Consider the following 24580-nt stretch of genomic DNA (forward strand, 5'->3'; position numbering starts at 1 on the left):
CCCCACTTCTCCATGCCCAAGCCACCTTCCTTGGCTGGCTCCTTTGTTTCTAGGCTTGCTGCCTCATTCAAAACCCTACGTCAGCCTGTCCTCAAAAGAGCAATGCTGAGTTATGATACCTTCTGTGTGTTTTGGCTTTTAAGATCGACTCTTCACATTTGCGTGATGGATAGAGCTAACATTCACGTTTTTGTGTCGATTTCTGGAGGATGTGGCACCATCCTTTGTGAAATACTAAGTTGGGAAACATGAAACAGAGATGAGCTGGAATGGTCCTCCGCACCCTTGTTCTGACTTCCGGTGGCTAGCTCCCTGGATGCCCTTGCTTGGAGCTGTTTTCCTTTCGTGGTCAGCACAGTGGAGCCGAATGGCAGCTTTAGCACTGGGGACCTAGCTACCTAATAGACTTCCCAGGTAACCTACCGGCAAGCCACTCAGCAGCTCCCTCATTTTCGCATCCACAGCATGTTAATCATACCTTCACAGTTATTCACTCTGCCTCATATTGTAACAATAGTTTACCTTGCAAGTTACCTATCAATTTACACATTCATCCAATAACATAGACTGTGCATCTGTTCTGTGCTGTGGGTTTACACACTGTCTCCCCAATCAGAAGAGGGCAAACACCCCGTTTCCTTCCTTCTCTCTTCTCTCTCCCCACTAGTCCCCAGCAGAGGATGGCATAATGAGGGGTCCATCAGTGCCAGTGGCACTGACTGATCTGAATCTCACACAGGACTCAGGGGAATGTGGATGAGGCGATTTGGGTGCCTCACACCAGCCCGAGCCACTGGACACACAGACTGTCAGTCCCTGTGACCTCATGTAGTCAGCTGCATGACGACCCGGGGCAGACGGTCTTTCCTGGGACTCGTGCCCTGGGACGCTCCCGGCTCCCACTCTGGCTCCAACCTTTCACTGGATTCTACGATCTTGTTCTCAGGCAGACAAATCTGGCAAATATTTAGACAGAGTGGATATAAAAAGTGCTTTCAGCAGCTACCACTTCCTTTCAAGAATTGTTTGGCGAAAAAGAAAATATATATGAATAGTTCCCCTCACACTGAACTCAACAGGCGCCGGACTTGGGCCCCTTGATGACAAGGCTGACAGCCTCCCCTTTCAGCAGACTCTGTCCATGAGTTGTAAAACTTGGGCTGCTGGCGAGGGAAACACAGTTGTAGATGGGGTGGGAGCCCCTGAGGTGGGGGGATGGGCAGGGGTGAAGGGAGAACTGAGGATAAACTTCACTTAGCCTCAAGATAATGAGCTCACACATGGGAGGGAAGGGCACGCTGCTTGGAGTGCTTCCATGGAGATGCTGAACCAGCGACTTGTGAATCAAAGTTGTCTCTACCCAGTTATGGATATTAAGCACTGGCCCATATTCTCAGGATCTAAAGTAATCTAAGGGGGACCTAATGGAAAGCAAGTGGTCAACTTAAAAGAAAGGCAATGTGCTTCTCCTCTCTTTCTGCTATCTTTATCAGGGTGTTGGCTTCATCGGCATTTAGGAAGTGTGGGTTCAATGGGTAGACGTGATGCAGTGGAACAGCAACGGGAATTCCTAGGAGCCATATTTGGGTGTAAAAGCAACTGTGTGACTTTGTTGGTGGTAGTGGTGGTGGTGGGTCATAGTAAGATTTTTAGACTCCTAACACTGAAAAGATGATGTCCTTCCGTCCCATGTAATTCCAAAGAAAGGCTGTGTTAAATCATGAAGTAATTAGGAGGACGTTTAACCAAGTTTTGTTTTTACCATGAAGATTATTGTGCTTTTTTTAAAAAGACACACAAAAATCAAATTCTTTCCAAAAGCGTTTTTCTGTGTAACAGGTTCTCCTATTCTTTCGTTGCCACAAACAATGTTTATCTGCCCAACATGCTGCACCCAAGCACTAACCTGGCAGCTCGCCCTCTTAAACTGGCTGGTAACTTAAACTGGCTTTTCATCTCAGGCTGTCTCCAGGTTCACCTTGAACCTCTCTTCCCTCCATCAACTTACTTAGGCTGGATAAAATTAGAACCCTTACCACCTGTGTCAACCCACTGGGCTCCATCTATGAGCACATAACTATTACGTAGTTCCCGCACACAGCGCCCCGTAGCCAGACACAGAGGGCGGAGTCCCATCTTCTCTCCACCATGACCACACTGACCTGTCTTGAAGATCTCATAGCGGAGGGAGAAGCCTGCCCCCTGCCGGGCGTAGTCGGAGGTGAACTTGATGTAGAGGACCGAGCCCGAAGAGATAATGGTGGGTGGGGCGATGTTCCCACAGTGTTTTCCCAGGAGGTCTGCGGATTCGCTGTCCCCGTCCCGAATCTCAATGAAGTCATACCTAGGTACGGATGGCACAAAGGGGCACATATGAGAAAAGACCAGTTTTAGGAGATGAAAAGGACTATTTTCTCCCTCCAGCTCAGGTACCTCCATCCACTTCTAGACATTCAGGTGTTTCGTATTCATCAAAGGGCACTTACGTTTGCTTGTAGAGACTGGCAAACATAGATATAGGAAGTTGCATTGCTTTCTGAAAGCCACACAGAACGAGCACCTCAGTGGATGGCTAGACTTTAAGGCCTTGTCTCTTGCTTACATAAGAGCAGTAGCGTCATTCTATCAAATGTCTCAAATATTTTTTTCTTTGTGCCGTAGCACCATTTTTATTTCCATTATGATCTCTCTGAATCTTAGTCTTTTCTTCTTAGCTCTGTGTCTCTGCATGTTACTTAACCCCTTTGAGCGTCAATTTCTTCATCTGTAAGATGAGGATAAAAATATCCACTTCAGGGGATTGGGATGGAGATGGAATGAAAAAACGTAAGGAAGGTGCTAGGCACCGAGTCAGGCACATGGGGGCTGTTTCAGAGAGATTTGTTTATTTTCCTGCCTCTTCCCCAAGTTCAGTTCTCTCCTGGGTCATTTGCTCTTCTCTTTAACGTTTAGTGACAAAGACTCCCCAACCGTGGGCCACCTGCCTCCCTGAGATGACTCTGCGAAGTTCACAACAGCAGTGTCTATCTAGTTAACAACATGTTTTTAAAAGGAGTCAGCACCACATTAGATAAGGCAATAAAAACCTTTCTCCAGGGGCTTCCCTGGTGGCACAGTGGTTATGAATCCGCCTGCCAGTGCAGAGGACACAGGTTCCAGCCCTGGTCCGGGAAGATCCCACATGCTGTGGAGCAACTAAGCCCGTGAGCCACAACTACTGAGCCTGAGCTCTAGGGCCTGTGAGCCACAACTACTGAGCCCATGTGCCACAACTACTGAAGCCCGTGCACCTAGAGCCCGTGCTCCACAACACGAGAAGCCACCGCAATGAGAAGCCTGCGCACCGCAACGAAGACTAGCCCCCGTTCCCGGCAAGTAGAGAAAGCCCGTGCGCAGCAACGAAGACCCAAATGCAGCCAAAAATAAATAAATAAATAAAAATTTTAAAAAACCTTTTTCCAAAAGCAGGGGGTGAGTCCCTGGGGACCCAGCATCTCTGAGCATATAACTATTAGCCTCAGCAAGAGGCAGAGCGGGCTGCCTTCCCCACCCTGAGGCCTGAGTTCATTTCAAAGAGAACCAAACTGGCCCGGGTTGGGGAAGACACCTCAAAGACACCCTTGGCTAGGTCCACGGGACGGCGCACCTACTGTGCCATTTCATCAGTACAGAGGCACATTTTCAGCTTCAATGTGTGGTCTGGCAATCCTCACTGTCCGGCGTCTGTGCTCCTTGTCTGGGCTCCCAGGGAGTACTCCTGTCACAACTGCTGACGTGGAACATTTCTTCCCCACCAGCTCCCTCAAATTGCTGGCCACTGTACCATTATTTACTGAAAACCATCCATCTACCTCTCTCTCCCTGTTTATTTATTTTGCATCAACCTGTTAAAACAACATGTCGGAAATCTCTTCTTTTGGGGTAAAGAGAGGGACCGGGAAGGCTACCCTCCCTGGGATGTGCCACACACACAGGGTCTGTGGGAGCCGGCGGTCTGCAGAAGTGGCTTGTTTGAGCTGGAGTGGCCTGAGGCCTCACCACCGCCCCTGGGAGCCATGTTTCAGATGGCTCAGCCGCTTCCCAATAAATAGGCCTTCGAAGGGAGTATATGGAGCAGACCAGGGTTAGTTCATTCTTAAACCCCAGAGGGCTGGAATCCTACAGTCCAAAGAATCGCAGAAGCTGGTTAGAGTCCAGAGAAGAGGAGATGGCAGGGTTTTCCCCCAGGAGCTCTGAAGAGATGGACACAGATTGGGAAAGGCGGGGGTGGGTGGGGGAATCTGTTTAGGTCTTGTGATTTCAGTGTGGGAGATGGTGCTGACTTTGAAAATGTGCTTCCTCACTTTCAAAACAACAGTGAAAAGACACTTAGCTTGTTCTCAAAGGAAATTCCCCCAAACCTTCTGGAAAACCCCTCCTTTGTATTTCCACGATGAGGTAAGAACTGTTGGACAGTCACTCTCAGCTGAGTATTGGTGATGCCTTCTTCACCAGGGTGCACAACGGTGGAGAAGCACCTATATCCATGGAGCAGACATTACCCAGCTTGCCTGGAGGAGCCAGTGTCCCTCTAGCCCACCCTCATCCCTGAATTAGACAGAACAGGGTTTGGATCCCAGCTCAGACTTATTAGCTGGGTCCCCTCAGGCAAGTCACTCAACCTTTTTGAGCCTCAGAAATGGGGAAAATAAGAGCAAAATAGGGCTACTAGAATTTTTCTCCTAGGGTTTTTTCTGAAATTTAAGTGACCCACATCATCTATATAAAGTGTCCCAGCACGTGCCTCATGAGTGTTCATGGGAATTTCTTGTATTTTCACATTTCAGAGGACAAGCAGCTGAGCCGTAGTGCAGAAACGACTTTCTCTAAGAGACAGAGCAAGTGAGCAGAGATGCAGTATAAGAGGGAATGTACATCTGTTCAAACATTTTGGAAGGCATTTTGGCAAAAATGTGAAAAGAGTTAATATGTACACATCCTTTGATCCTAGCAATCCCACTGCTAGGATTTTTTCCTAGGAAAATAATCAGACAATTGTGCAAAGATGTATATGCATCTTTGTGTGTATATATTTTAAAAAGCATGTGAAAACGGGCTTCCCTGGTGGCACAGGGGTTGAGAGTCCGCCTGTCGATACAGGGGACACGGGTTCGTGCCCCGGTCCGGGAAGATCCCACATGCCGCGGAGCGGCTGAGCCCGTGAGCCATGGCCGCTGCGCCTGCGCATCCCGGTCTGTGCTCCGCAACGGGAGAGGCCACAGCAGTGAGAGGCCCGCGTACCGCAAAAAAAAAAAAAAAAAGCATGTGAAAAGTGAAAAGATGCTCTGTTTATAAACAGCATTGTGTCTAAATGTCCAACAGCAGTGGTGGGTAGATGAATTTTGGATATAGTAAAAGTGCTATAGGTCTAGTTTTTGTTTTTTTTTTTGCTTTTAAGGAAAAATGTCCACGATATATTGTTACATTGAAAAACAGTAGATTTTTTAAAAAGTATGCTTTAAAATATATATAGGTATATATATTTCCTTGCATATACATACAGAAAAAGTCTGAAAGCATACAGACTAAAATAGGGACTTCCCTGGTGGCGCAGTGGTTAGGAATCCGCCCGTCAATGCAGGGGACACGGGTTTGAGCCCTGGTCCAGGAAGATCCCACATGCCGCGGAGCAACTAAGCCCGTGAGCCACAACTACTGAGCCTGTGTGCCTAGAGCCCGTGCTCCGCAAGAAGAGAAGCCACCGCAACGAGAAGCCCGCACACCGCAAGGAAGAGCAGGCCCCGCTCGCCACAACTAGAGAAAGCCTGCGTGCAGCAACGAAGACCCAACGCAGCCAAAAAGAAAGAAAGAAATTGAAAAAAAAGAATATAGACTAAAATATTAACAGTGGTGAAATATATATATGGATGGTGGGATAATTTGTAATTTTTACTTTCTTCTATTATCTGAATTGTTTACAGCGAGCCTGCATTTCTTTAAAATATGTAAAATAACGATACTTCCATAAAGAATTTTTTCCAAAGTAGAAGAGCTGAGAAAAATAATCCAGCTCTCAAAATTTTGCAGACAAAAAATGCCATCATCATCATGACAATCATCACCCATCTCACAGAATCACCGTAAGGACTAAATAAGACATAGCTTGTTGGAGCACCTAGAATAATACCAGGGACATGGCCCACACTCAGTGAATACTTTAAAAAAATGTTTTTACAGACTACCAGATAGCTCCAGTGTTTGTGTTGCCAATTTCTATAGGAAGGACAAAAAAAGGCCCTGACATCCCACTGGCTTGTTCATCAGAAGCGGAGGGTTTTATCTGGTTGCCTAAACACCTGTGGAGTAATCTAGGGGATTAACAGAATCAGAGATGAAGCAAGGCTACCCAGCACATGTCATAGCTATAAACTTGCCTCAATTTACTCAACGGATATACCACCCAAATCCTTTTGGGTAATGCGGCCAGCTGCAAATACATCCTTACATAACTACGTACACATATAGTGAAGAGAGGCATTTTTGGAAAAGGTTTATATAAATTAATCATATCATACAGTTTCTCTCTGAGCTTGTTTTTTTTTTTTTTTTTTTTTCCGGTATGCGGGCCTCTCACTGTTGTGGCCTCTCCCATTAGCGGAGCACAGGCTCCGGACGCTCAGGCTCAGTGGCCATGGCTCAGGGGCCATGGCTCAGGGGCCCAGCCGCTCCGCAGCATGTGGGATCCTCCCAGACCGGGGCACGAACCCATGTCCTCTGCATCGGCAGGCGGACTCTCAACCACTGCGCCACCAGGGAAGCCCTCTGAGCTTGTTATTTAAAGGACCCCTCTGGTGAGTTCTTTGTGAAGTAAATAATCAGTCCTTACTTCAACTTCTTAGAAAAGCTGGATTTTCCTATCCAGTTTGCTTGAGGGGAAAGCGACCAGTCACAGTTAGGCAGCTAACACCTGCCCTTCCCTTCAGTGCCGGGGTTCTGCCCTGTAGACAAGCCCCAGCTAACCACCAGGTCTTCTGGCTGGCGTTTTTGTATGAAGGGCATATTCCAACTGACATGCTGACTCCACACAGAATGTCTCATTTACCTCCTGTGTGACTGACTCATTTGGGGAAATTTTTTCTTATCGGGGATTTGCTACAGCTGGAGTAAATCTCCTTAGAAATTTCAGTGTTGTCAGGTTCATTTGTGAAGACCTAGCGGAGACTTAGGAACTTTGTGGCCTTGGAATAGATCTGACTTTGCATCTAGCATCTAATAACCAGCATTTGTTTGGTAAAGGAATCTGGGCTGCAAACTCAGAGCTCACCCCAACGATAGTCATGCAGGATAACCTGAAAAGCCATTCGTCTTATTCATCTTCTGGAAGGAGACAGAAACCAGCTAACAGACATATTAACTATTGTGTTTGCATTTCATTGTTCCTAATCTCCCTCAGATGAAAAAATTCCTTTCAAAGCTTTAACACTACCTTTTCTTATTTTATTTATTTACTTTCCTAAGCTGAAGTAGCCATCTCTACTCCAGTTCTTTTTTTCTCTCTAAAATGGTTCCCCAAGTACCTTTTTACTTTTCACAGATTCCGACACCTGTATGTTGAGCATTTGTCTAATGAATGCTTTCTGTACTTTCTTTCTTGACTTCAAAGTCTTAATTTCTCTCCCCAAATCCACATTTTGGGCGTGGGAATCTTGATGGTGGAATTAATTATAAGAGTCCACAGGAGAGATATGAAAAAGCAACAGTCTCATCTCTTCTTCTCATCACTAGACAGACATGAAAAGAAGCTTTCTACTTTCCATAACTCTATCCACACTTGATGCTGCCCAGCAGGCCACCAAAGGCTGGGTCAGCCAACCGAGGCTGTGCTGGAAGATTTACCACGTGGAGGCCTCTTCTCCCAGGGCTGGATAATGTCTAGCCCCATCCAGAGTCTACCTTTACGGATGTCACATAGAACTGCTTGTGAGGGGATTTCTATATCGTAGGCAGAGTACTTAGCTGCTCCAAGGAAGAACGCTGTGCCCATTCTATGGGATTTGTCTACACATCTAAGCACCTCTGCAACCAAGTCCTGAAGCCGTAAACTTTGCCAACCAGGCAATGCCTCCTCTCATGCTATTTGCATCATGAATGTTTAAGCCATCACGTTCTGGGCATGGCAAGTTCTTTCCAGCCCCTGGGCTTTGCACTTTCTCTTCCCTCTGCCTGCAATACTCTTTGTTAGCCTTTGCTCTGTCTGGTAACTTCTCATTCTTCTGAGTGCGAATGTCACCTCCTCTGAGAAGCCTGCCCTAGTTACCTCATTTCATCGGGCATGCCCTTATTTTCTACCTCACCACCGTCTCATTGCCTTTCTGGCTGTTACCATAATCTGTAAGGTTTTGTCAATATACTTTCTTTGTTTAGAATCTGTGTCCTTCACTAGACAATAAGCACCACGAGGGTAAGAACCTCACCTTTTCACGGATGAATTTATAATACTTGCACGGTGCCCAGCACATAGGAGGGCTCACTAACTTTTTGTGGAGTGAATAAATGATTGAGGGACCTGAGGTTGACGTTACATGTTAAGAAGAACGAACTCTGCTTTTGAGGGGTTCGGTCCGTTTTACACTCTGCATTTGGGCACCAACACACTCACTCAGCTATTCTGGTTGTATCTGGAAACCAAAATGTTGCCTTGTGACTTGAAAACATGAAATATAACATTCTGAGTGGAAGAAATATCTCAAATCGTGCTGACAGCGTTTTCTCTATTAGCGGCAAACAAATCAACTATAATTAAAATGCTGTCAAAGTGATTTGAGATTTTTCTCACACTTTCAAAGTTCCATATTTCATGAGTAGATTATCCAGGCCAGAGAATTTACCACCTCCTGGAGTGCCTTTCTTACAGGAATCTCAAAGACATCTACAAACACTGTCTTATTAATCCTTGCATTAAAACCTGCAGGGACAACAGGAGGAAAAGACAACACTGTCATGCACAACTTTCTCAACAAAGAAGCTGCCTGAGAGCCTAAGAGGCTGTGAGGTAGGTCTGCATGATGCCGAAGTTTCTGGTCCATTCAGGCCCAAAGCCAGGTCGCCTGGTCTCCAGCTTAGTAGGGACATCCAGCTCTTATGGAGAAATCAGCTAGCTGTCAGGTCGGGTTTTTTAAGAAGCCATTTTTATAGCCTTGAATTTTTCCCTTTCACTGGTACCACTTTTATAAGAAGCTGGTATATCAATGAGAAGAGCTCCCATTTACTGAGCATTCACAGTGGGCTAGATCCTCACTCCATGTAGACAGTATTTCATTCAATCCTCACTTAATACACACCAGGCCCTGATATGATTACCATCCATTTGCAGATGTAGAGGCTGAGGCTCAGGGAGATTAAGCGACCTGCCCAAAGTCACAAGACAAGGAAAGGCCAGAGGCAGGCTTTGCCCAGGCGGTTTCACTCCAGGGCACACGGACCTCGCCTCTGTCCTCTGGCCTCGTTGTTGCATGAAGATTGGAGAGCAGTGGGAATGCCAGATTGCCAGAACACTGTAACATTAGAAGGTGCCAGGTGCAAAGACACCTCTCCGTCTCAGTTAGAGACTTAACAGAATCTCACTCGTTTTATCTAGCTGTTTTGTTTAAACAAAGCCTGTAGGACTCGCCAAATTTAATAGACAAATCACCCATAGATGCAGTGAACCGATTTGGAATTCACGGTTTCAAGACTCATCCAGTAGAAATCCAGCTTGTAAGTGTTCAGATGGGATAACATATTAATTTTTGTAACTGAAGTATTTTTATAAGTACATATATACCCATAGGCGAACATATGGTCCATTGGGTGAGAAAACAGTATCCTGTGTGTTTATACGCTCTTATAGTATCATCTAGAGCAGATATTTTTCAGCCCATGGATTTCCAGTAGGGTCCACAGATGAGTCTCAGTAGGTTGGGGAACCCCTACAATCCTACGCAGAAATTTTGTGTGTTTGTGTGTACACACATTTTCCTAGGGAAGGGGTCTGGGACCAAAAAAAAATTTTTTTTAATTGCACAGAAACATATCTGTCTACAGGGCTGTGCGTACTCTGGGAAATGCAGTGCATGGGTTTTGTGGACAGACCCAGCTGGTTCCTGGCACATGCTAGTGGTATGATTTCAGGCAAGGCATTGATCTTCTCTGAGCCTCAGTTTCTTCATCTATAAAATGGAAATAATACGCCCCACCTTGTGGGATTGTTGAAAGGTTCGTGAAGGTATATACAGGCCCAGCACAGCACTGGGTGCCTTAGAGAGTGCCTGCAAGGCACTGGCCATTTTGATTCTTACCTGGGTTCTACAAAATAGGATGGCAGACTTGGGGGAGAGAAGAGTTACATACACACGATGCTTTGGAAACTGAACAGGTGAAGATGAAATGAAAAGTAATAAATTTACAGACAGTCTCAGTGTTCCCCAACCTCAGTGCTATAGAGGGTGGTTTCGAAAAATCCTCCTCCTGTACAAACCCATCAACAGTGCTTCATCACTTGAGTTTTTGAGAATTCGTTTCAGTCTCATGTTTCCGAACCCAGGCTATGGAACCAGCCAGCCAGGCTGGGTTCAAAACCACCTCCACTCCCATTTGCTGGGTCTTGAAGAGCTAGGCACTCAACCTCCCTAGATTTGGTGAGTTAATGCATGTCAACAGCTCAGCACGGGGCCAGGCACATAGTAAATGCTCAATAAATAAATGTCAGTTGTTATTGCTGCTGCTGCTATCATCATTTGTTGTGTTGTCTGACTCCATATCATTATTATGTCTTACCTAACTTATTACCATTATTTGCTCTCTAACTCCAAGGACTCACACACCGCATCGGTCTGTGTATTTGCGTGGTGCCGAGTGCCTTTTTAATAGCAGCTGTTAGCACTTTCATTTGCTTCCTTTATTTCTTCCCATCCCGAATCTCTGATATTTTGAGCTTATTAGCAATCCCCTCACAGCCAGGGTCACCAGGGCTCTTTAGAAGTGAGGAAATCTGACCACCCAGCAAAGGAAGTATGCAAAGAGAACAACCCAAAACAAACTGAAGGAGTTATTCCAAAAAACCTTGAAGGCAAGAAAATGGAAACTACAAACAACATCTATTTATAATTGCTGGTGGTTTTTCCGCAGAAGCCCTGGGATGATGGAGAGGGCCCGCCGGTCTCACTGTTCCTGCAGAGCAGGCTGCCAAGAACGCCTCGCAATGTAAGGAAGGAGGCCGCTCCAGACACCGCGTCTGATAAGTCTCACTGTAGGTGAACTTTCAGAGAATCAAGGGCACACAGCAAGGCCGGCGTCACTTCTCCCTGACCCTCTGGCCAAACACCACTCCCTCCACTGACCGGCTCCCCAGCAAGCACGTTCCTCAGGTCCTGTGGCCACAGACCTCCTCTGCTCCTGCAGACAGGCTTGGATGGGACGTATTTGCTTATGCAAGGAAGGATTTTCGAAGCAACCGGTGCTAACGTGAAGTTTAAGGCTTTTGGGCAGGCTGTTTTCAGCAGGACTGTTGAGTGTTTCTTTCTGTCTGCTCTGTGCATCTATAAAATCCTCACCCTCTGCAGTCAGCTCAGAGGACCCCATGCTAGCATTCTGTAACAATATAGGGTAGAAAGCAGATAAGAGTAGCCCACAATTTGTGTCCCTTCACCACTAGGCTGGTGCTCAGATGGGAAGGTGAACTGCAGCAGGGCCAGAGACTTGCTGAATTGTTCTAAGCTGGCCTGGGTCAATCGAACATGCCTCAGTTTGCCTCGTCTCATAAATGGCTACAGGGACCATGCCTCTGTGCCTCTCAGGGCTGATGGGTAAGCCACTGAGGGGAAATCAGAGTACACCATTCCTCGGCCTGGTGTGCCGGCAGCGTCCCTGAACTTGGCCAGGTGAACAGTTCCCTCTGGGACAGGTGCTCACCAACCCTGGCTCCCAGAGGGTCTGATTGTGGGAGTGAATCATAACCTCTCCATCTGTCTGAAAAATGGGAGCCTAGGGAATCAATCACAGCATCGAAAAAGTCTTCTATGTGTTTTCCTGGGATCAAGGCTCCCAGTCGTTTTTCTATCCCCCTTTGCTGGCATCCAGCCTCCATAACAAAAGTCAGAAAGTACAAAACTTGTCTGAAAAACGTGCCATGCGGAAATGCAAGCAGGGGACAGCTTGGGGAGTAGGTGGCAGGTGCGACGGGCCCTGTCCTTGCATTTCATTCACCCTGAGCTTCAGGTTACAGAGCTCAGAGGTTCGCCCCGGCTCCAGGGGCAAACTTGTCACTACTGTGCAAATGCAAAAAGCACGGTGGTGTGGAAATGATGGGTCTGCACTAACATCCAAGCAGGAAGGGGCTGCTGCCACGCCAGGGTGGAGACTGAGGCCAGTGCTCGCGGGCCAGACAGCTGGGACTGCTTCCACCTCTCCAAACGGCCGCTTGGTAAGCTTTCGCTGATGGCTGTGTTCTGAAGGCCCCGGGGCTGTCAGAGCAAAAGCAGGCCTGTCCACGCAGGACGCATGAAAGCGCTCGCCTCTCCCCACCATGGAAACGCCCCTCTGTTCCGAAAGAAGCAGCTGCCGTTTGGTGGGGTGGAGTAGAAGCTGTGAAGGTGCAGAATGTTGGATGCTCTTGGCTGAAGGCTCAGTCAGACCAGAAAGAAAGATGCCTAGAAAGGAACCAGCTCCTGCAGGAAAGCGAACCAGATTGCAGGAAGTCTCCTCACGGGATGGGAACGGTGTGAGTCAGACCTTAAAGCACTTCTATTTATCCCACAGCCAGAGCGCGCCCTTTGCTCTGCGTGCAGAGCCGTTGGCTGGCGCGAAGGCCACCTCCTTGCGGTGGCCGGCAGGGTCCTCACAGCGTGGGGAGGCAGCATCAGCGCCAGGGAAGAGCTCTGGGGGCTGCACAAGGAGAAGAGCCCTTGCGGGCAGTAGGGCAGTAGAGACCGACCCCCTACCCACCCCAGAAGAGGAGTCAGTACCCCGACGTTTAACCCAGCGGCCTGCCCGGGGGCTGGGACTAAATCCTGTATCTGCTTGGACCTCAGTTTCCCAGCAGATAAGACCAAAACAATAACGATACTTTCTTACCCTCCTACTGCTCTCAAAGGGATGACACAGGGATAAATCACTTTGAACATTTAGATGAAAGGTGCTCTATAAACCCGAGGTCTCATCAACTGTAATTGTTACGGTAATTATTTTAATGATAATAATGATGATAACGGGGTGGAGGGGGTATGGGGCGGGAACAAAACCTCCTGCCTTGAGACCAAGAAAAATCCTCCCGTTAAAACCCGCCGCATGGATTCCCTCTGCTCCTCGGTCTCAACCATCTCTTTCAAACTACCAGTTCCTGGGCTGAAGTATTATTGACTCCTTTCCTTTCCAACGAAACAATGATTTGTTCCACCGTTTTCCCTCTCACTCACTCCCCAGTGTGTCTGGCTTCACCCTGACAGCTCAGCCGTGGGCTGTTTACAGGCTTCACTCACCCTCCACGACTCCGGTGCAGCTCCACTGACACTAAAGGCAGGAGAATTCTCTCTGTGTGAGGAATCAATTACTTCCGCTGACACTCTATTACTAGCCCTCACATCTTCGGATTCCAGACGGAGAGTGAGGTGATGGGGGAATGACAGGGAATTTGAAGAAGACGGCGAGGGGGGCTGTGCGGGACAGGGGCGGAGGTGGATGACAGAGAGGCAGAAAGAGACAACTGACTGAGAGGAAGGCCTCCAGCTCACATTTAAAGACACAGAAAGCTCTCTCTCCCTCCTTGACTGCCCTGTCGGCACCCGGAGGTGACCACGTGGCAGGAAGAGGTAAAGAAAAGGAAGAAAGAGAAAAGGAAAAGAAAAGACTTGTCAAGTATATCTAAGGAAATCAGAGAGGCCCCAAATACCTAAGCCTTGGGACAGCAGATGACAGCTCTAGGCACAAGGACACAGGTATACGAAGGCAGCTTTGGGCAGCAGGCTTCAAATCCCAGCCCTACCATTATTATCTGTGTGATTTCTCTGGGCCTCAGTGTCCCCATCTGTTAAATGGGAATAACAGCAGTACCAGCCCCAAAGCATTGTTATGAGAGTAACACATGGAAAGTTCTTGGTGTAGTAGCACCTGACACCTGTCAGTAGCTGAATAAATATTTGCTATTATTGTCCAACTGACAATCCCTCCATACCACCTACAAACATACGATGGAGCCCCTAATGGGGCAGAGCAGAAACATTTATAGAGACTGCCAAGATGCTTGGCTACAAAGCCAGGGAAAAAGCATAAAAAATCATGCGAATTTTCCTTTATAACGTGGAGTTTTTTGCTGCCCTCCTAAACTTAAGCCCAACTCACACTTCTTCTTTCTTCTTCTTTTTCAAGTTTTACTTTGAACCAGCTAACATTTTTCACGGATTTTCCTTCTAGGAAAAAAAGTTTTGATTATGTAAATTAAATACAACCATCTACTCTGCAATCAGCTGAGATGAGGTGTGAGGCGCAGGTCTCATAATGAAGGACGATTATGGAAGCTCTTTTCTAGAAGGAAAGACAAGGGCAGCTAATTTTTTTTTTTTTCTGGGATGATTTATCCAGGCAAAAGTAGAATGGAATTAAATATTCTGTTGAGTTTCTCTTGATCCAAAGGTTTCAACTGCCCCGCCACTAAAAAGGACAAAACAAAGAGAATACTTTTTTTTTTCTAAACGACTCATGACTACCGGAAAACACACAAATCCCTTTTTAGAAAAATCTAATTTCTCTACTTCATCTATTTCCTTCTCCTGTTTACCCCTCCACACCCAGAGCTCCCAATGAATTTCTTAAGACAGACTCTCACCCGGTGTAATTAGATGGGAGAATTACATGGAGCTACATGGGGTGAGATGCTGGGCTTCTGGGACCTCTGGGTTCAGAGAAGGTGCCAGGCTTGAGAGCCAGAACAAGTGGGATTGTGTACTAGAAAACCTCAAGTCATTTTCTCAATGAGAAGATAAAAATGCATTGTTAGGAAGGACATCCACAGTGAAGCTTGCATTTGGAGAGTTGCGATTGCAACACAGCATATTTAAAAACAAACTGCCCAAAATAACCGTTGTCCCAACTGCTCTTTAACCTTGGTAGGCGGAGAACAATCTGCGGTGTTTTCCCCCACTTCTTCAGCGAGCTAAGCTGCTGGGTGGAGTCCCTGGTCAAGGCTGGTGAGTGTGGGGTTGGCTGCCAGCTGAGCTCGAGGCGGCAGGGCTGTTCCCGTTTATTGCACCGCGTACCTGGAGGGGATCTGTTTCTGTCATTAGCAGGGTTGCTGTGATACAGAAAAGTATTGCTGCTCATTGGTTCCTTGGGGGAATCAGAATATTTCTGTGGCTAAGCGGGCAGTAAATCTGTAACAATGTCATGAGTAATCAACCTAGGATCTCTCCCGAGTGCAAGACACCCTCTTGAACCACAGAGAACTCTCACTCTGCTCTGAGTTCCAGAGACCAGCTGAAGCCACGCGTCTAATTGGGCATTGTGCCCTCCTGCCCTCTATTCGTAGGAAAGAGACGTGTGTACACAGGGAGTCTTGCGTAGGAGTAAACTGACGAGCGGAGCTTAATGCAGAGTGTTACCCGGACTTTCCCAGGCCATACCCCACTTTTAGGCATTAAATTGCAGGGGGGGATGGTCCCTGGATATAGGGTATGAAACTGCAGAAACTCTCTGACCAGGGAGAGCGGGACAGCAGAGAGTCCCCATCATCTCACTCTTTCCTGCTTCCTGACCACAGCCCCTCGCTGAGATGCTGGAAGTTGTCTGGCCAGGCAATAAAATTAAATAGCATTGCCCAGTCATCTCTTCACTGAGAAGGGGGTTTGTATCAACAAGCCACTAGGATGGCCCTACATTACTGTGGTTCCTGAAGACATCAAAGTCTCTCCCCTTCTTGCCTTTGACATGATGCTCTCTGCCTGGGCCACCAGCGCTACCGCCATCCCCTTTGCCTGGCTAACTTCTTCAGGATCAGTGCAGGCATTGCCTCCTCCAGGGAGCCTTCCCTGATCTCCTCAGCCAAGGGTAGATCCCAGGGCTCATATCACGTCCCCGGTCAGAATGCATGGTGTTGGCGGAGGCAATAGAGCATGAGAGTAAAGAGCTCAGGTTGCAAAGTAGTGTGTTCTGGTTTCAAATCCCTTCTCTGCACTTTTTTTTTTTAACATCTTTATTGGAGTATAATTGCTTTACAATGGTGTGTTAGTTTCTGCTTTATAACAGAGTGAATCAGCTATACATATACATATATCCCCATATCTCCTCCCTCTTGCATCTCCCTCCACCCTCCCTATCCCACCCCTTTAGGTGGTCACAAAGCACCGAGCTGATCTCCCTGTGCTATGAGGCTGCTTCCCACTAGCTATCTGTTTTACATTTGGTAGTTTATATATGTCCATGCCACTCTCTCACTTCGTCCCATTCTCTGCCACCTTCAAGAGTGCAAACTTGGGCCAGTTGCTTACCTTCTTTGAGCCCAAGGTTCTTCATTTGTAAAATGGGAAGAGTAGCAACCACTTTCCATTTCACGGTTTGTTGCAAGGATCTAATGAGATGATGTATGTAAAGCACTTGGCAGTGTCAGGCTCACATGTGGCAACTTTATCATCAGTAACCACGTATTTTTTTACTTGCTTCCTCCTTCCAAACTCTAAATTTCATAGGGTCAAAGAGTACAATTTAAAAAAAAAAAAAAAAAAGAGTACAATTTACTTACTCATCACTGAATTCCCAAGGCTATCATCATGCTTGGCACACAGCAGATGTTTAATAACTAGGAACGAATGAAAGGTCTATTGCCACTTTGCCGATGAAAGACCAAGTCACAGAGAGCTTAGTAACTTCTGTGATCCCGTGTCTTACCTTCCTGCTGTCATTATGTCACATCACAAGATGGACGACTAGGGAAGACACCTCTGTTGACCTTCCAATGCGGGATCATGCCATGCTGACTTACATCCTGGCAACCCAGATGTAAAAATCTCACTGACACAATCATCTGCATGCCCCTGCTCAGCCCCCTCTAGGACTAGGCACCTTAGAGGGTAGAGGTGAGACACACGTGGCCCGTGCCCTTAGAGAACTTACGTGCTCAGAACACAGGATGACCACGCACGAACAAACAGCAAGCGAATCAGGGCAATAGGCAACGCTTGGGGAGTTCCGAGTAGGGGGCCCTGAAAGAGAGCTGGAGGAATCAAGGACTCCAAGGGGGAATGGAGGGGAGCGTGCCGTGGGGCACTGGAGGGGCGAGGGAGGAGAGTCTGACCCCTGGCCCTCACAGGGTCTCCTGCAGATGTAGTAAGGTTGTATGTGGTTGTATGTGGAGGACGTTTATTGAGCACAGGGAATCTTCGCTGGCCCGCTGGGGAAGGGCCAGATTACTGAGGTCTGGTATGTTCCCTCTGTTGCCCGTAGTCAACTTATCAACCCGGGAAAGTGCCCCCTTCCTAAGACAGCATCCCCTACTTTGGGAGAAGCACACGCATCTTCTAAGATTTAGAGAGCTCCTCTGGCCGTAAATAAACACAAGGGCACTTTGTTTATCCAGCACACTTAGCTAGAGGCCCAATATCCCCCCAAACCTCAAATATTCAGAATGTGGGTGGGGCGGGGTGGGGGGATAGTTTCAGAAGAAAAGATGGTGAGCAGCTCAACTAATGCCGAGGACTCCACGCACTGATGCTCTCACACTCTGTCCCCGGGAGACCACCCTAGTACGCACTCTGCTATGAGCGTGGCTGACTAAAGCAAACCAGACATGCTGGCCCTGGGACTGCACTGGCCTGGGACAATAGCTTAGACCCCAGGACTAAACACTTCCCAACAGACACCGAAACCTCCTGAAGCAAAATCCATACCCACAATAAAAGGGTAAAAAGAGGTCAGAGGGGTATACTCATAACAGAAGATGACAGCAAGAGTATCGATAGAAAAAAGTCACACATTCCCCCGACGTACAAAGACGCTAACCCAGTTGCGAATTTATTGTGTATCTACGTAAACAAGAGACTGAAATCTTGCAAAGCAGTTACCATTGTCAAAGGTTTGCAGATGACGACACTGAGGCCTGGGAAGTTTAAAATGTCAACAGAAACTCATATCTAGATCTATCTGACCCAAACATGAAATTACCCAGCCTCTGTCAAGTTTAGAATTAGAAGCCTGAATCGTCGAGGAAGAGTTGACTCACCTTAGCATTAATTTTGTTGAAGAAGACAAGGAAGCACGGCACATGACTTAGAATGTTCTTAATCAGAAGTCTTTCTAAAGAGGAACTTTTGCAACTTTAGAGGAGTATGTTTGAGAATCTGGAAATTTCAATGAGGCATGGTAAATGAGATTCGTTGTGCTGAACGTACACATCAAATTATCAGTATAGGTCTCTGTGTGGGTTTTTCAGCCTAAGAAATGTTCTGTCAAGTCTTCCTAGTGGTTTTCGCACTTTCTGAAGCATGTTTTTCAAGATATCCATCTGGAAATAACCAGTTCTTAAAAGGACCTAGACTCTTGATTCTGGTTTTCTTTGGGCCTCCGGGATGGGCTGGGATGCTAGGCTTGTGCGAGGGCTCGTGAATAAGCTGTGTATCCTACACAGGTGGGTGTTTTCAAGAATACATATACTTTAGATCTCAGAAAGGGAAAAAAGAATACTCAGGTTTGCATGCATGTGCTTCTAAAGCCCTAAGGTTCAGGCACTTGTCTGATGACTCAAGTGAAAGGCAGTAGCACGGTCCTCCTGCCCACCGCGGGGAATGAAGTGGCTTCTCCCTGTTTGCTCAGATGGCCCTGAGTCCTGCCCTTTTGTCCACAGGGGTTTCTGGTTTCTGCCTGCAGTCGGTGACTAGGCCTCAGAGCAGCCGGTGGGTGCTGGGGCTTGGATTCCTGCGGACGGCCAGAGGGAGGAGTTGGGAGCTCACTGCAGATGGTGGCCTTGGACTGTACTGACTCAGGCAAAACCGGGGCTGGTGAGTGAAAGTTTCCAAGCAGACGGCAGACTTAAATGGAACAAAATTAGCAAGCGACGGTTAGGGGAAAAGGTCTGTCTGTCTGGGGTTTATTCACCCACGGGCTCCACCTTTAGGATGTGGATTTCGAGGGACAAGCCGCCAAAGGCTTAGGGGCCACCAGCCAGGCTAATCCTCTCATAGCAGGGCCCATGCCCAGGTCATGGGGCCATCTTTGCAGTTAATCCTGCACAAAGGAAGAAGAGGGGAAAACAGAAAAGGGCAGGCATGCTGACCACTGCCCTTTTTGCACAGCGGGGCTGGTTGTTTTTTTTTTCCCTGACGTTCTTACTCATATTTCGTTTTGCAGGGAATGTTGCTGCTGCATGCTCTCCTCGGAAGGTCCTTTGGGCCGTTTTCTCTTGGTACGTGTCTACCCTGCGGGCCTTGAGAGCCAAACCCAATTGGAAACACGCACCGAAATGAAAAGAGAAAGGATGCTAATTTCCTCTGATAGTAAGTGCTTTCCAACCCGGGAGCTCCCTTGGAAGGAAAATGAGAGCGGGAGAGAAGAGAAACAGGACAGAATCTTCAGGACTGTCCCCTTCACAAGAAAGTGAAACAAGGCAGTGGGGGAGGAGGAACCCATTTAACCCTGAATGCAGGTGGCAGTGAAGACTGTTAAAAATACCTTGCAGGGTGAGAGATGGAGAGAACCGGATGTGTCTTTCTAAGTAGAGAAATTAATGAGGATGAGAGAGAAATGGGGAGTGGAGGAGAAATGGGGGAGGCTAAGAGAACTAAGGATGAGGTTAAGTAGCAGAGGCGTGACCCCAACAGCGTCTTGCTGACACTTTGGCACTGGGGCAAGGAGACTCCAGAAAGATCTTTTTCTGACCTCCCTGAACTTTTCAGTTCACGCTGGAAGCATGGAATTGGGGGAGTGGGGAGAAAAACAGGAAGCTTCTTGGTACTGACGGTAAGCACCAGAAGCTTCAGCATAACCTTGTAACTTACCTGCTTCCCCTACTCCAACTCCAGCCAGAGGCAACGTCTTGGTTCCTCTGTTCCCAGTGGCTTCAGAGACCTTGCGCTCGCTCCATCCCTGGGGCTGAGTCCTGAGGGCAAGGGGTACGCCACAGCCCCAAACTGGGCAGGAACATGCTTCCCTGGCCTTGTGTGCTTCCAACATGTTTTAAGTCATGCTCACCAGTTCCTAAGTTTTCCCTTCCCAAAGCCATGCCTTCTCTCTCTGCCACTATGAATATACATGAGATGACCTCTCAGCAATTTTCCTGGGAGATTTGCTGGCATAAGCATAACAGATTTTGGCCCTCTGTTGAGACAGGTGATTAGTCAAAGTTCTCTGAGCTCAGACCCAAGCTCTCAGTACATCACGCTTCAGTCTGTGCCAACCTTCTGTAACCCAGCCAGAGGCACCAGAAGCCTTATACCTTATAAAGAAGCTCTTCTAACAGAAATTTTTGGTCAAGTTCACTGGCAGGGAATTGGCAGCCTTGAGGCGCTGTGCACATATACACAGGCTGTGCATTTCACTGAGACAAAGAGGAACTGATGAGTTACCCTATGTCATCCACGGAGCCAAGAGTGGATCTGGGATTATAACTCCGTCTTATGACTGTTTGTCACATGAGGCGTCCACCCGGGAAACCCTTCGGTTTTCAACAAAGACTACCTCTTGTTAGGAACAAACCATTATGAAGGTGCAAAGGAGTCCTAGGAGGATAACAATGACATCGATTCACTGTGCCTCCCGATCGAACTCTGGTTAAAGAGGAGCCTTGTTCTCCTCCACAAGGTAGCCAGGCCCAGACCTAGACCTGCTCCCTTGTACGTCTCCTGCTAGCTCATCCCTTTATTAATTTTTCAGCCTTCACAATGCTTTGCTCACAAGGAATGCTCAGACTATTTATTCATCATAAGGGGCCACTGAACACCCATCAGAGCAGGGGCATGTTCTAGGCACTCGTCTGGAGCAGGACACGATCGTTGGCGCATTCTATCCTGTATAGAAAACTCTCACTTTGGTTTCAGCGAGGAAAGACTTTACGATGGAGCCCACTAGACAGTACAAAGGGCATTCACACTCTTGACATTGCAATGCTGCTTCCTCCCTCACCTTAACTTATAGGGACCTTGGTGTTAACATGGTGTTTCTTTTTTCTTCTAAAAAAAATTATTTATTTATTTATTTGGCCGTGCTGGGTCTTCGTGGCGGCATGTAAACTCTTAGTTGTGGCCTGTGGGATCTAGTTCCCTGACCAGGATGGAACACGGGTTCCCTGAATTGGGAGCGCAGAGTCTTAGCCACTGGACTACCAGGGAAGTCCCAACATGGCGTTTCTAAAGCACTCACAGGTGTCTAAACGTCTGCTTGGTCTCTCCTAAGCCACACATTTCCAAGATGGCAGGGCCAATGTTGTGAGCCCAGCTGAGTCACCTCGGGTGACTTAACTTCTCTGGGCTTTGGTTTTCTCATCTGCAACATGGAGGCACCAACTTCCCAGGGCCATTGTGAGAACTGAATGGATTGATATTTACAAAGCAATTAGAAGAGTGTTTGTTAAATAAATCCATAGCACCTGCTTTGAGACTCTAACCTGTACAGCACGATACCAAGAATCAATGCGAATCTAGACCTACCGGTATAGACTCAGCTGTTTAGCTCTCTCTCTATAAGGAAACCTGCCGCTGCTTCCTAAAATAACAGCCTGATCCTCCACGGCTGGATACACAGGAAGTCTCCACTTGGGGAATCTGGCTACTGTTTTATTGAAGGAAGCTGCTGGGGTTCCTACATGTGGGAGAGGCAGTGGAAATGGGGAGATCTCCAAGGGGAAAGTCAATCTTAAAGTCAAGAGCTGGCGTTGTGTATTCCACCACCCCCCCCGCCCCTACGTGGAATTCTCCTCCACTGCCAGCCTTTGAATTTAGGGTGTATTCTTTACACTCTTCACTCAGGAAGGCGCTTTCCTCCATACTATGGGATCAACTAGGCTTTTATTTCCACTGAAAGAAAGAAATCTCTTGAGGTTTCCCTCTGGGGCCAGGATCACCACTGTTCAGCAGGTCCTAGGGCCAGGGCAGCTGCCACGAGGCGGCAGGTATGGCAGACGCCTGGGGAGCGGGTGGGGGGTGTGTGTCTCGTGGATGTACATGGCACAGGATGGTGCTTACTTGCAGTCGTGCTTCTCGATTTCGAAGTGAGGGTTGAAGTTGAGGACAATCTTCTGGTTGGGTTCGGGGGCATAAACAATCCACTCACAGTTCTGGTGGGATGGATAATCCTGGGGGTACCCCGGGGAGGTGATATAGCCAGCGTCTTTGGAATTCAAACGACCTCCACAGGGTTGGTCTGGAAGAGAAGACACACGAAGCAAAGAACTTCAAATATGTTACAGTCTGTTTTTTTTTTTTCCTTTCCTTGTTTCTCCTCTCTACCAGTGGCTGATTAAAACAGTTTTACAGACCTTTTATGGCAGTCCAGAAGACTAACCTACTTACTCATTCAGTGGAAGAGATTATTTCAGCTCATCCTACCCCCACTCACCCAACCACACACACGCGCGCGCACGCACACACACTCTTGCCAAACGAAAATATTCCAGAAAATGCTCATAAATATTCCCAATTACATGGTCTGAGATTTTTAAAAAAACAACAAAGCTGAAAACTTAACGTGCCTCCCTGCCTGTTCCTGTCTCCCCTGCTTGGCCCATCTTCTTCTCCTCGTTCAAACCTCGCATCTCTATCTTTATCTCATAAATCCTTCATGTTATTTGGTGTTCCCCAGCCCAGTCCAGGGAGCCAGAAGTAAAGACTCCGGGAACTGACAATAGTGGTTTTGTGGTGCCGACCCACAAGTGAGCCTGGTAACAATTATATGTGATGCGGAGGAAGCATTTTCAGTTTTGGGCCAGAACAGACCCTGGAGGGTGATTTCAGCTTTTTTTTTTTTTTTTTAAGAAAGAAAAAGCAAAAGCCCCCAAACACTTAATTCCAAATACACCACAAATTTGATTTATTATTTCATTATACACTGAGTGGAAAAATCTGCATTAGAGAATCCACTGGCTCTGACCTCAGAGTTTTGACAAAAGTGCTTTGTGTTGAGTGGACGCCTGTGTTTTCTGCAAGCTTTTTGCCGCTGTCCCTCCTGCCTGGTCACCACCACCAGAGTGTGCTGCTGCTTTGTCCAGTGGTGACCAGCCTTGGAAAGGAGGCTGCAGGGGAGTAGCTGCTCCCCTCCCCCTCAGCAGTGCCCAGCTGGAGGTAAACAGCTTCATGTGGGCCAGGAGGGAAGGGGGCGATCTTCAAAGGCAGAAGAGGTGGGTGATGACATTTGAAGCATCTCATATTTGGGAGTGAAGCTCTGTCATCCCCAGGAGGGGTTCCTGGGAAATGGAGGGGTTTGGCTCAATACCACGGTAGAACAGAAGATGGGAAGGCACAAGAGACCTGGAAATATTCAGAAGCCTCTAGGAGAACTTCCTAAGATGTGTGCCTCTCTTAGCATCAATCACGATTTAATATCGCCATCTGCATGGAGCAGCACGGGGTCCGTGAATTATGCATTCGGGCTCAGCAGCTACCCCACAGGACGGGGCTTTCTCCTGTGCTCGCTCTTTGAGGGAAAGGGTCATGCATTTTTTAACTCTACAGGTGCACTCTCCTATTCCCCGTGTCTGTTGGCATTACTGTCGTCCAGACCTCTGCTTTAGATTACCAGCCTGACAGGCTTTAAACGCATAAAAGATGGGCACACTGCGCAGTGATGGTTGGGACACACAAATCCACACAAGTAGCCTTTTAGGCATCACGCCTCTAAGAGCTCAAACTGTGCCGCGTTGAACTGCCCAGAATCTAATGGATTCAGGTTCCATTTCCTACTGGGTGGAAAACAAAAGCAGGCCATTTCCTCTGGTTTGCAGAGACCACATCATCCTCTAACTAATGACCCCGCACCCTCCCCAGTCCAGGAGGACAATGGGCCCAGCCTCCCCGCCCAGACAGAGATGAGGCCAGCAGTTGAGCCGGGTGCCGCCCGTTCCTCTGCGGCTAGTCCCGCAGTCTTTCCAGGTGTCCACACCACTCCGCCATGCTGGGCACCCAACGACTTCCAGCAAGTCAAACTGTGGCCCGTTGCTCCTGGTTCGTGGGCGCGAAATAGGGCTGAGAGTGGTGGCCCTCTGAAAAGGTGGAGGTGTGGGGATCACCCCTCCCCATCACCAGCTGCTCGGACCAAGCTAACGGGAGAGGAAACTTTCTGCTGGGTACAGCTCCTCTGCCAGCTGTTTTGCTGAAAACTGCAGCCTTGCCACCAACTCACCCCAAACCATATTTTTCACCTTGGAACTCAGCAGATGGAATCTGAGCTGAGCTCCTCTTGTAACCAAGTCATCCAAACTCCTTCCCTCCTTCTTTATCCCTTCCCTGCTTCCCTCCAATTACTCTTGAAAGAACTTCTCTCCCTCAGTTCCCTGCCCCCTCCACCCCACCCCCCCAAGTTTAAGCGTTTAGTCATTAGACCAGGCACACATAATCAGCAATAAAGACAGGAAACTTCCTCATAGGAAGGTTTCATT

General features: G+C 47.7%; 1 protein-coding gene across 6 annotated transcripts in view; it reads right to left on the minus strand.

Annotated features, from left to right (window-relative positions):
• NRP2 (neuropilin 2) overlaps positions 1 to 24580 on the minus strand; it is a 114636-nt gene that overhangs the window by 78000 nt on the left and 12056 nt on the right. For all 6 annotated transcript variants that reach the window (XM_082657740.1, XM_082657738.1, XM_082657739.1 and 3 more), the window contains exons 2-3: positions 22173 to 22350; positions 2163 to 2344 (exon numbers count right to left, since the gene is read on the minus strand). In XM_082657740.1, the coding sequence (XP_082513866.1) occupies positions 2163 to 2344; positions 22173 to 22350 (360 nt within the window). The remainder of the gene's footprint in view (positions 1 to 2162; positions 2345 to 22172; positions 22351 to 24580) is intronic.

The sequence above is a fragment of the Grampus griseus genome (assembly GCF_964374135.1).
Source record: "Grampus griseus genome assembly, chromosome: 7".
In the NCBI taxonomy this organism is placed as follows: Eukaryota; Metazoa; Chordata; class Mammalia; order Artiodactyla; family Delphinidae; genus Grampus; species Grampus griseus.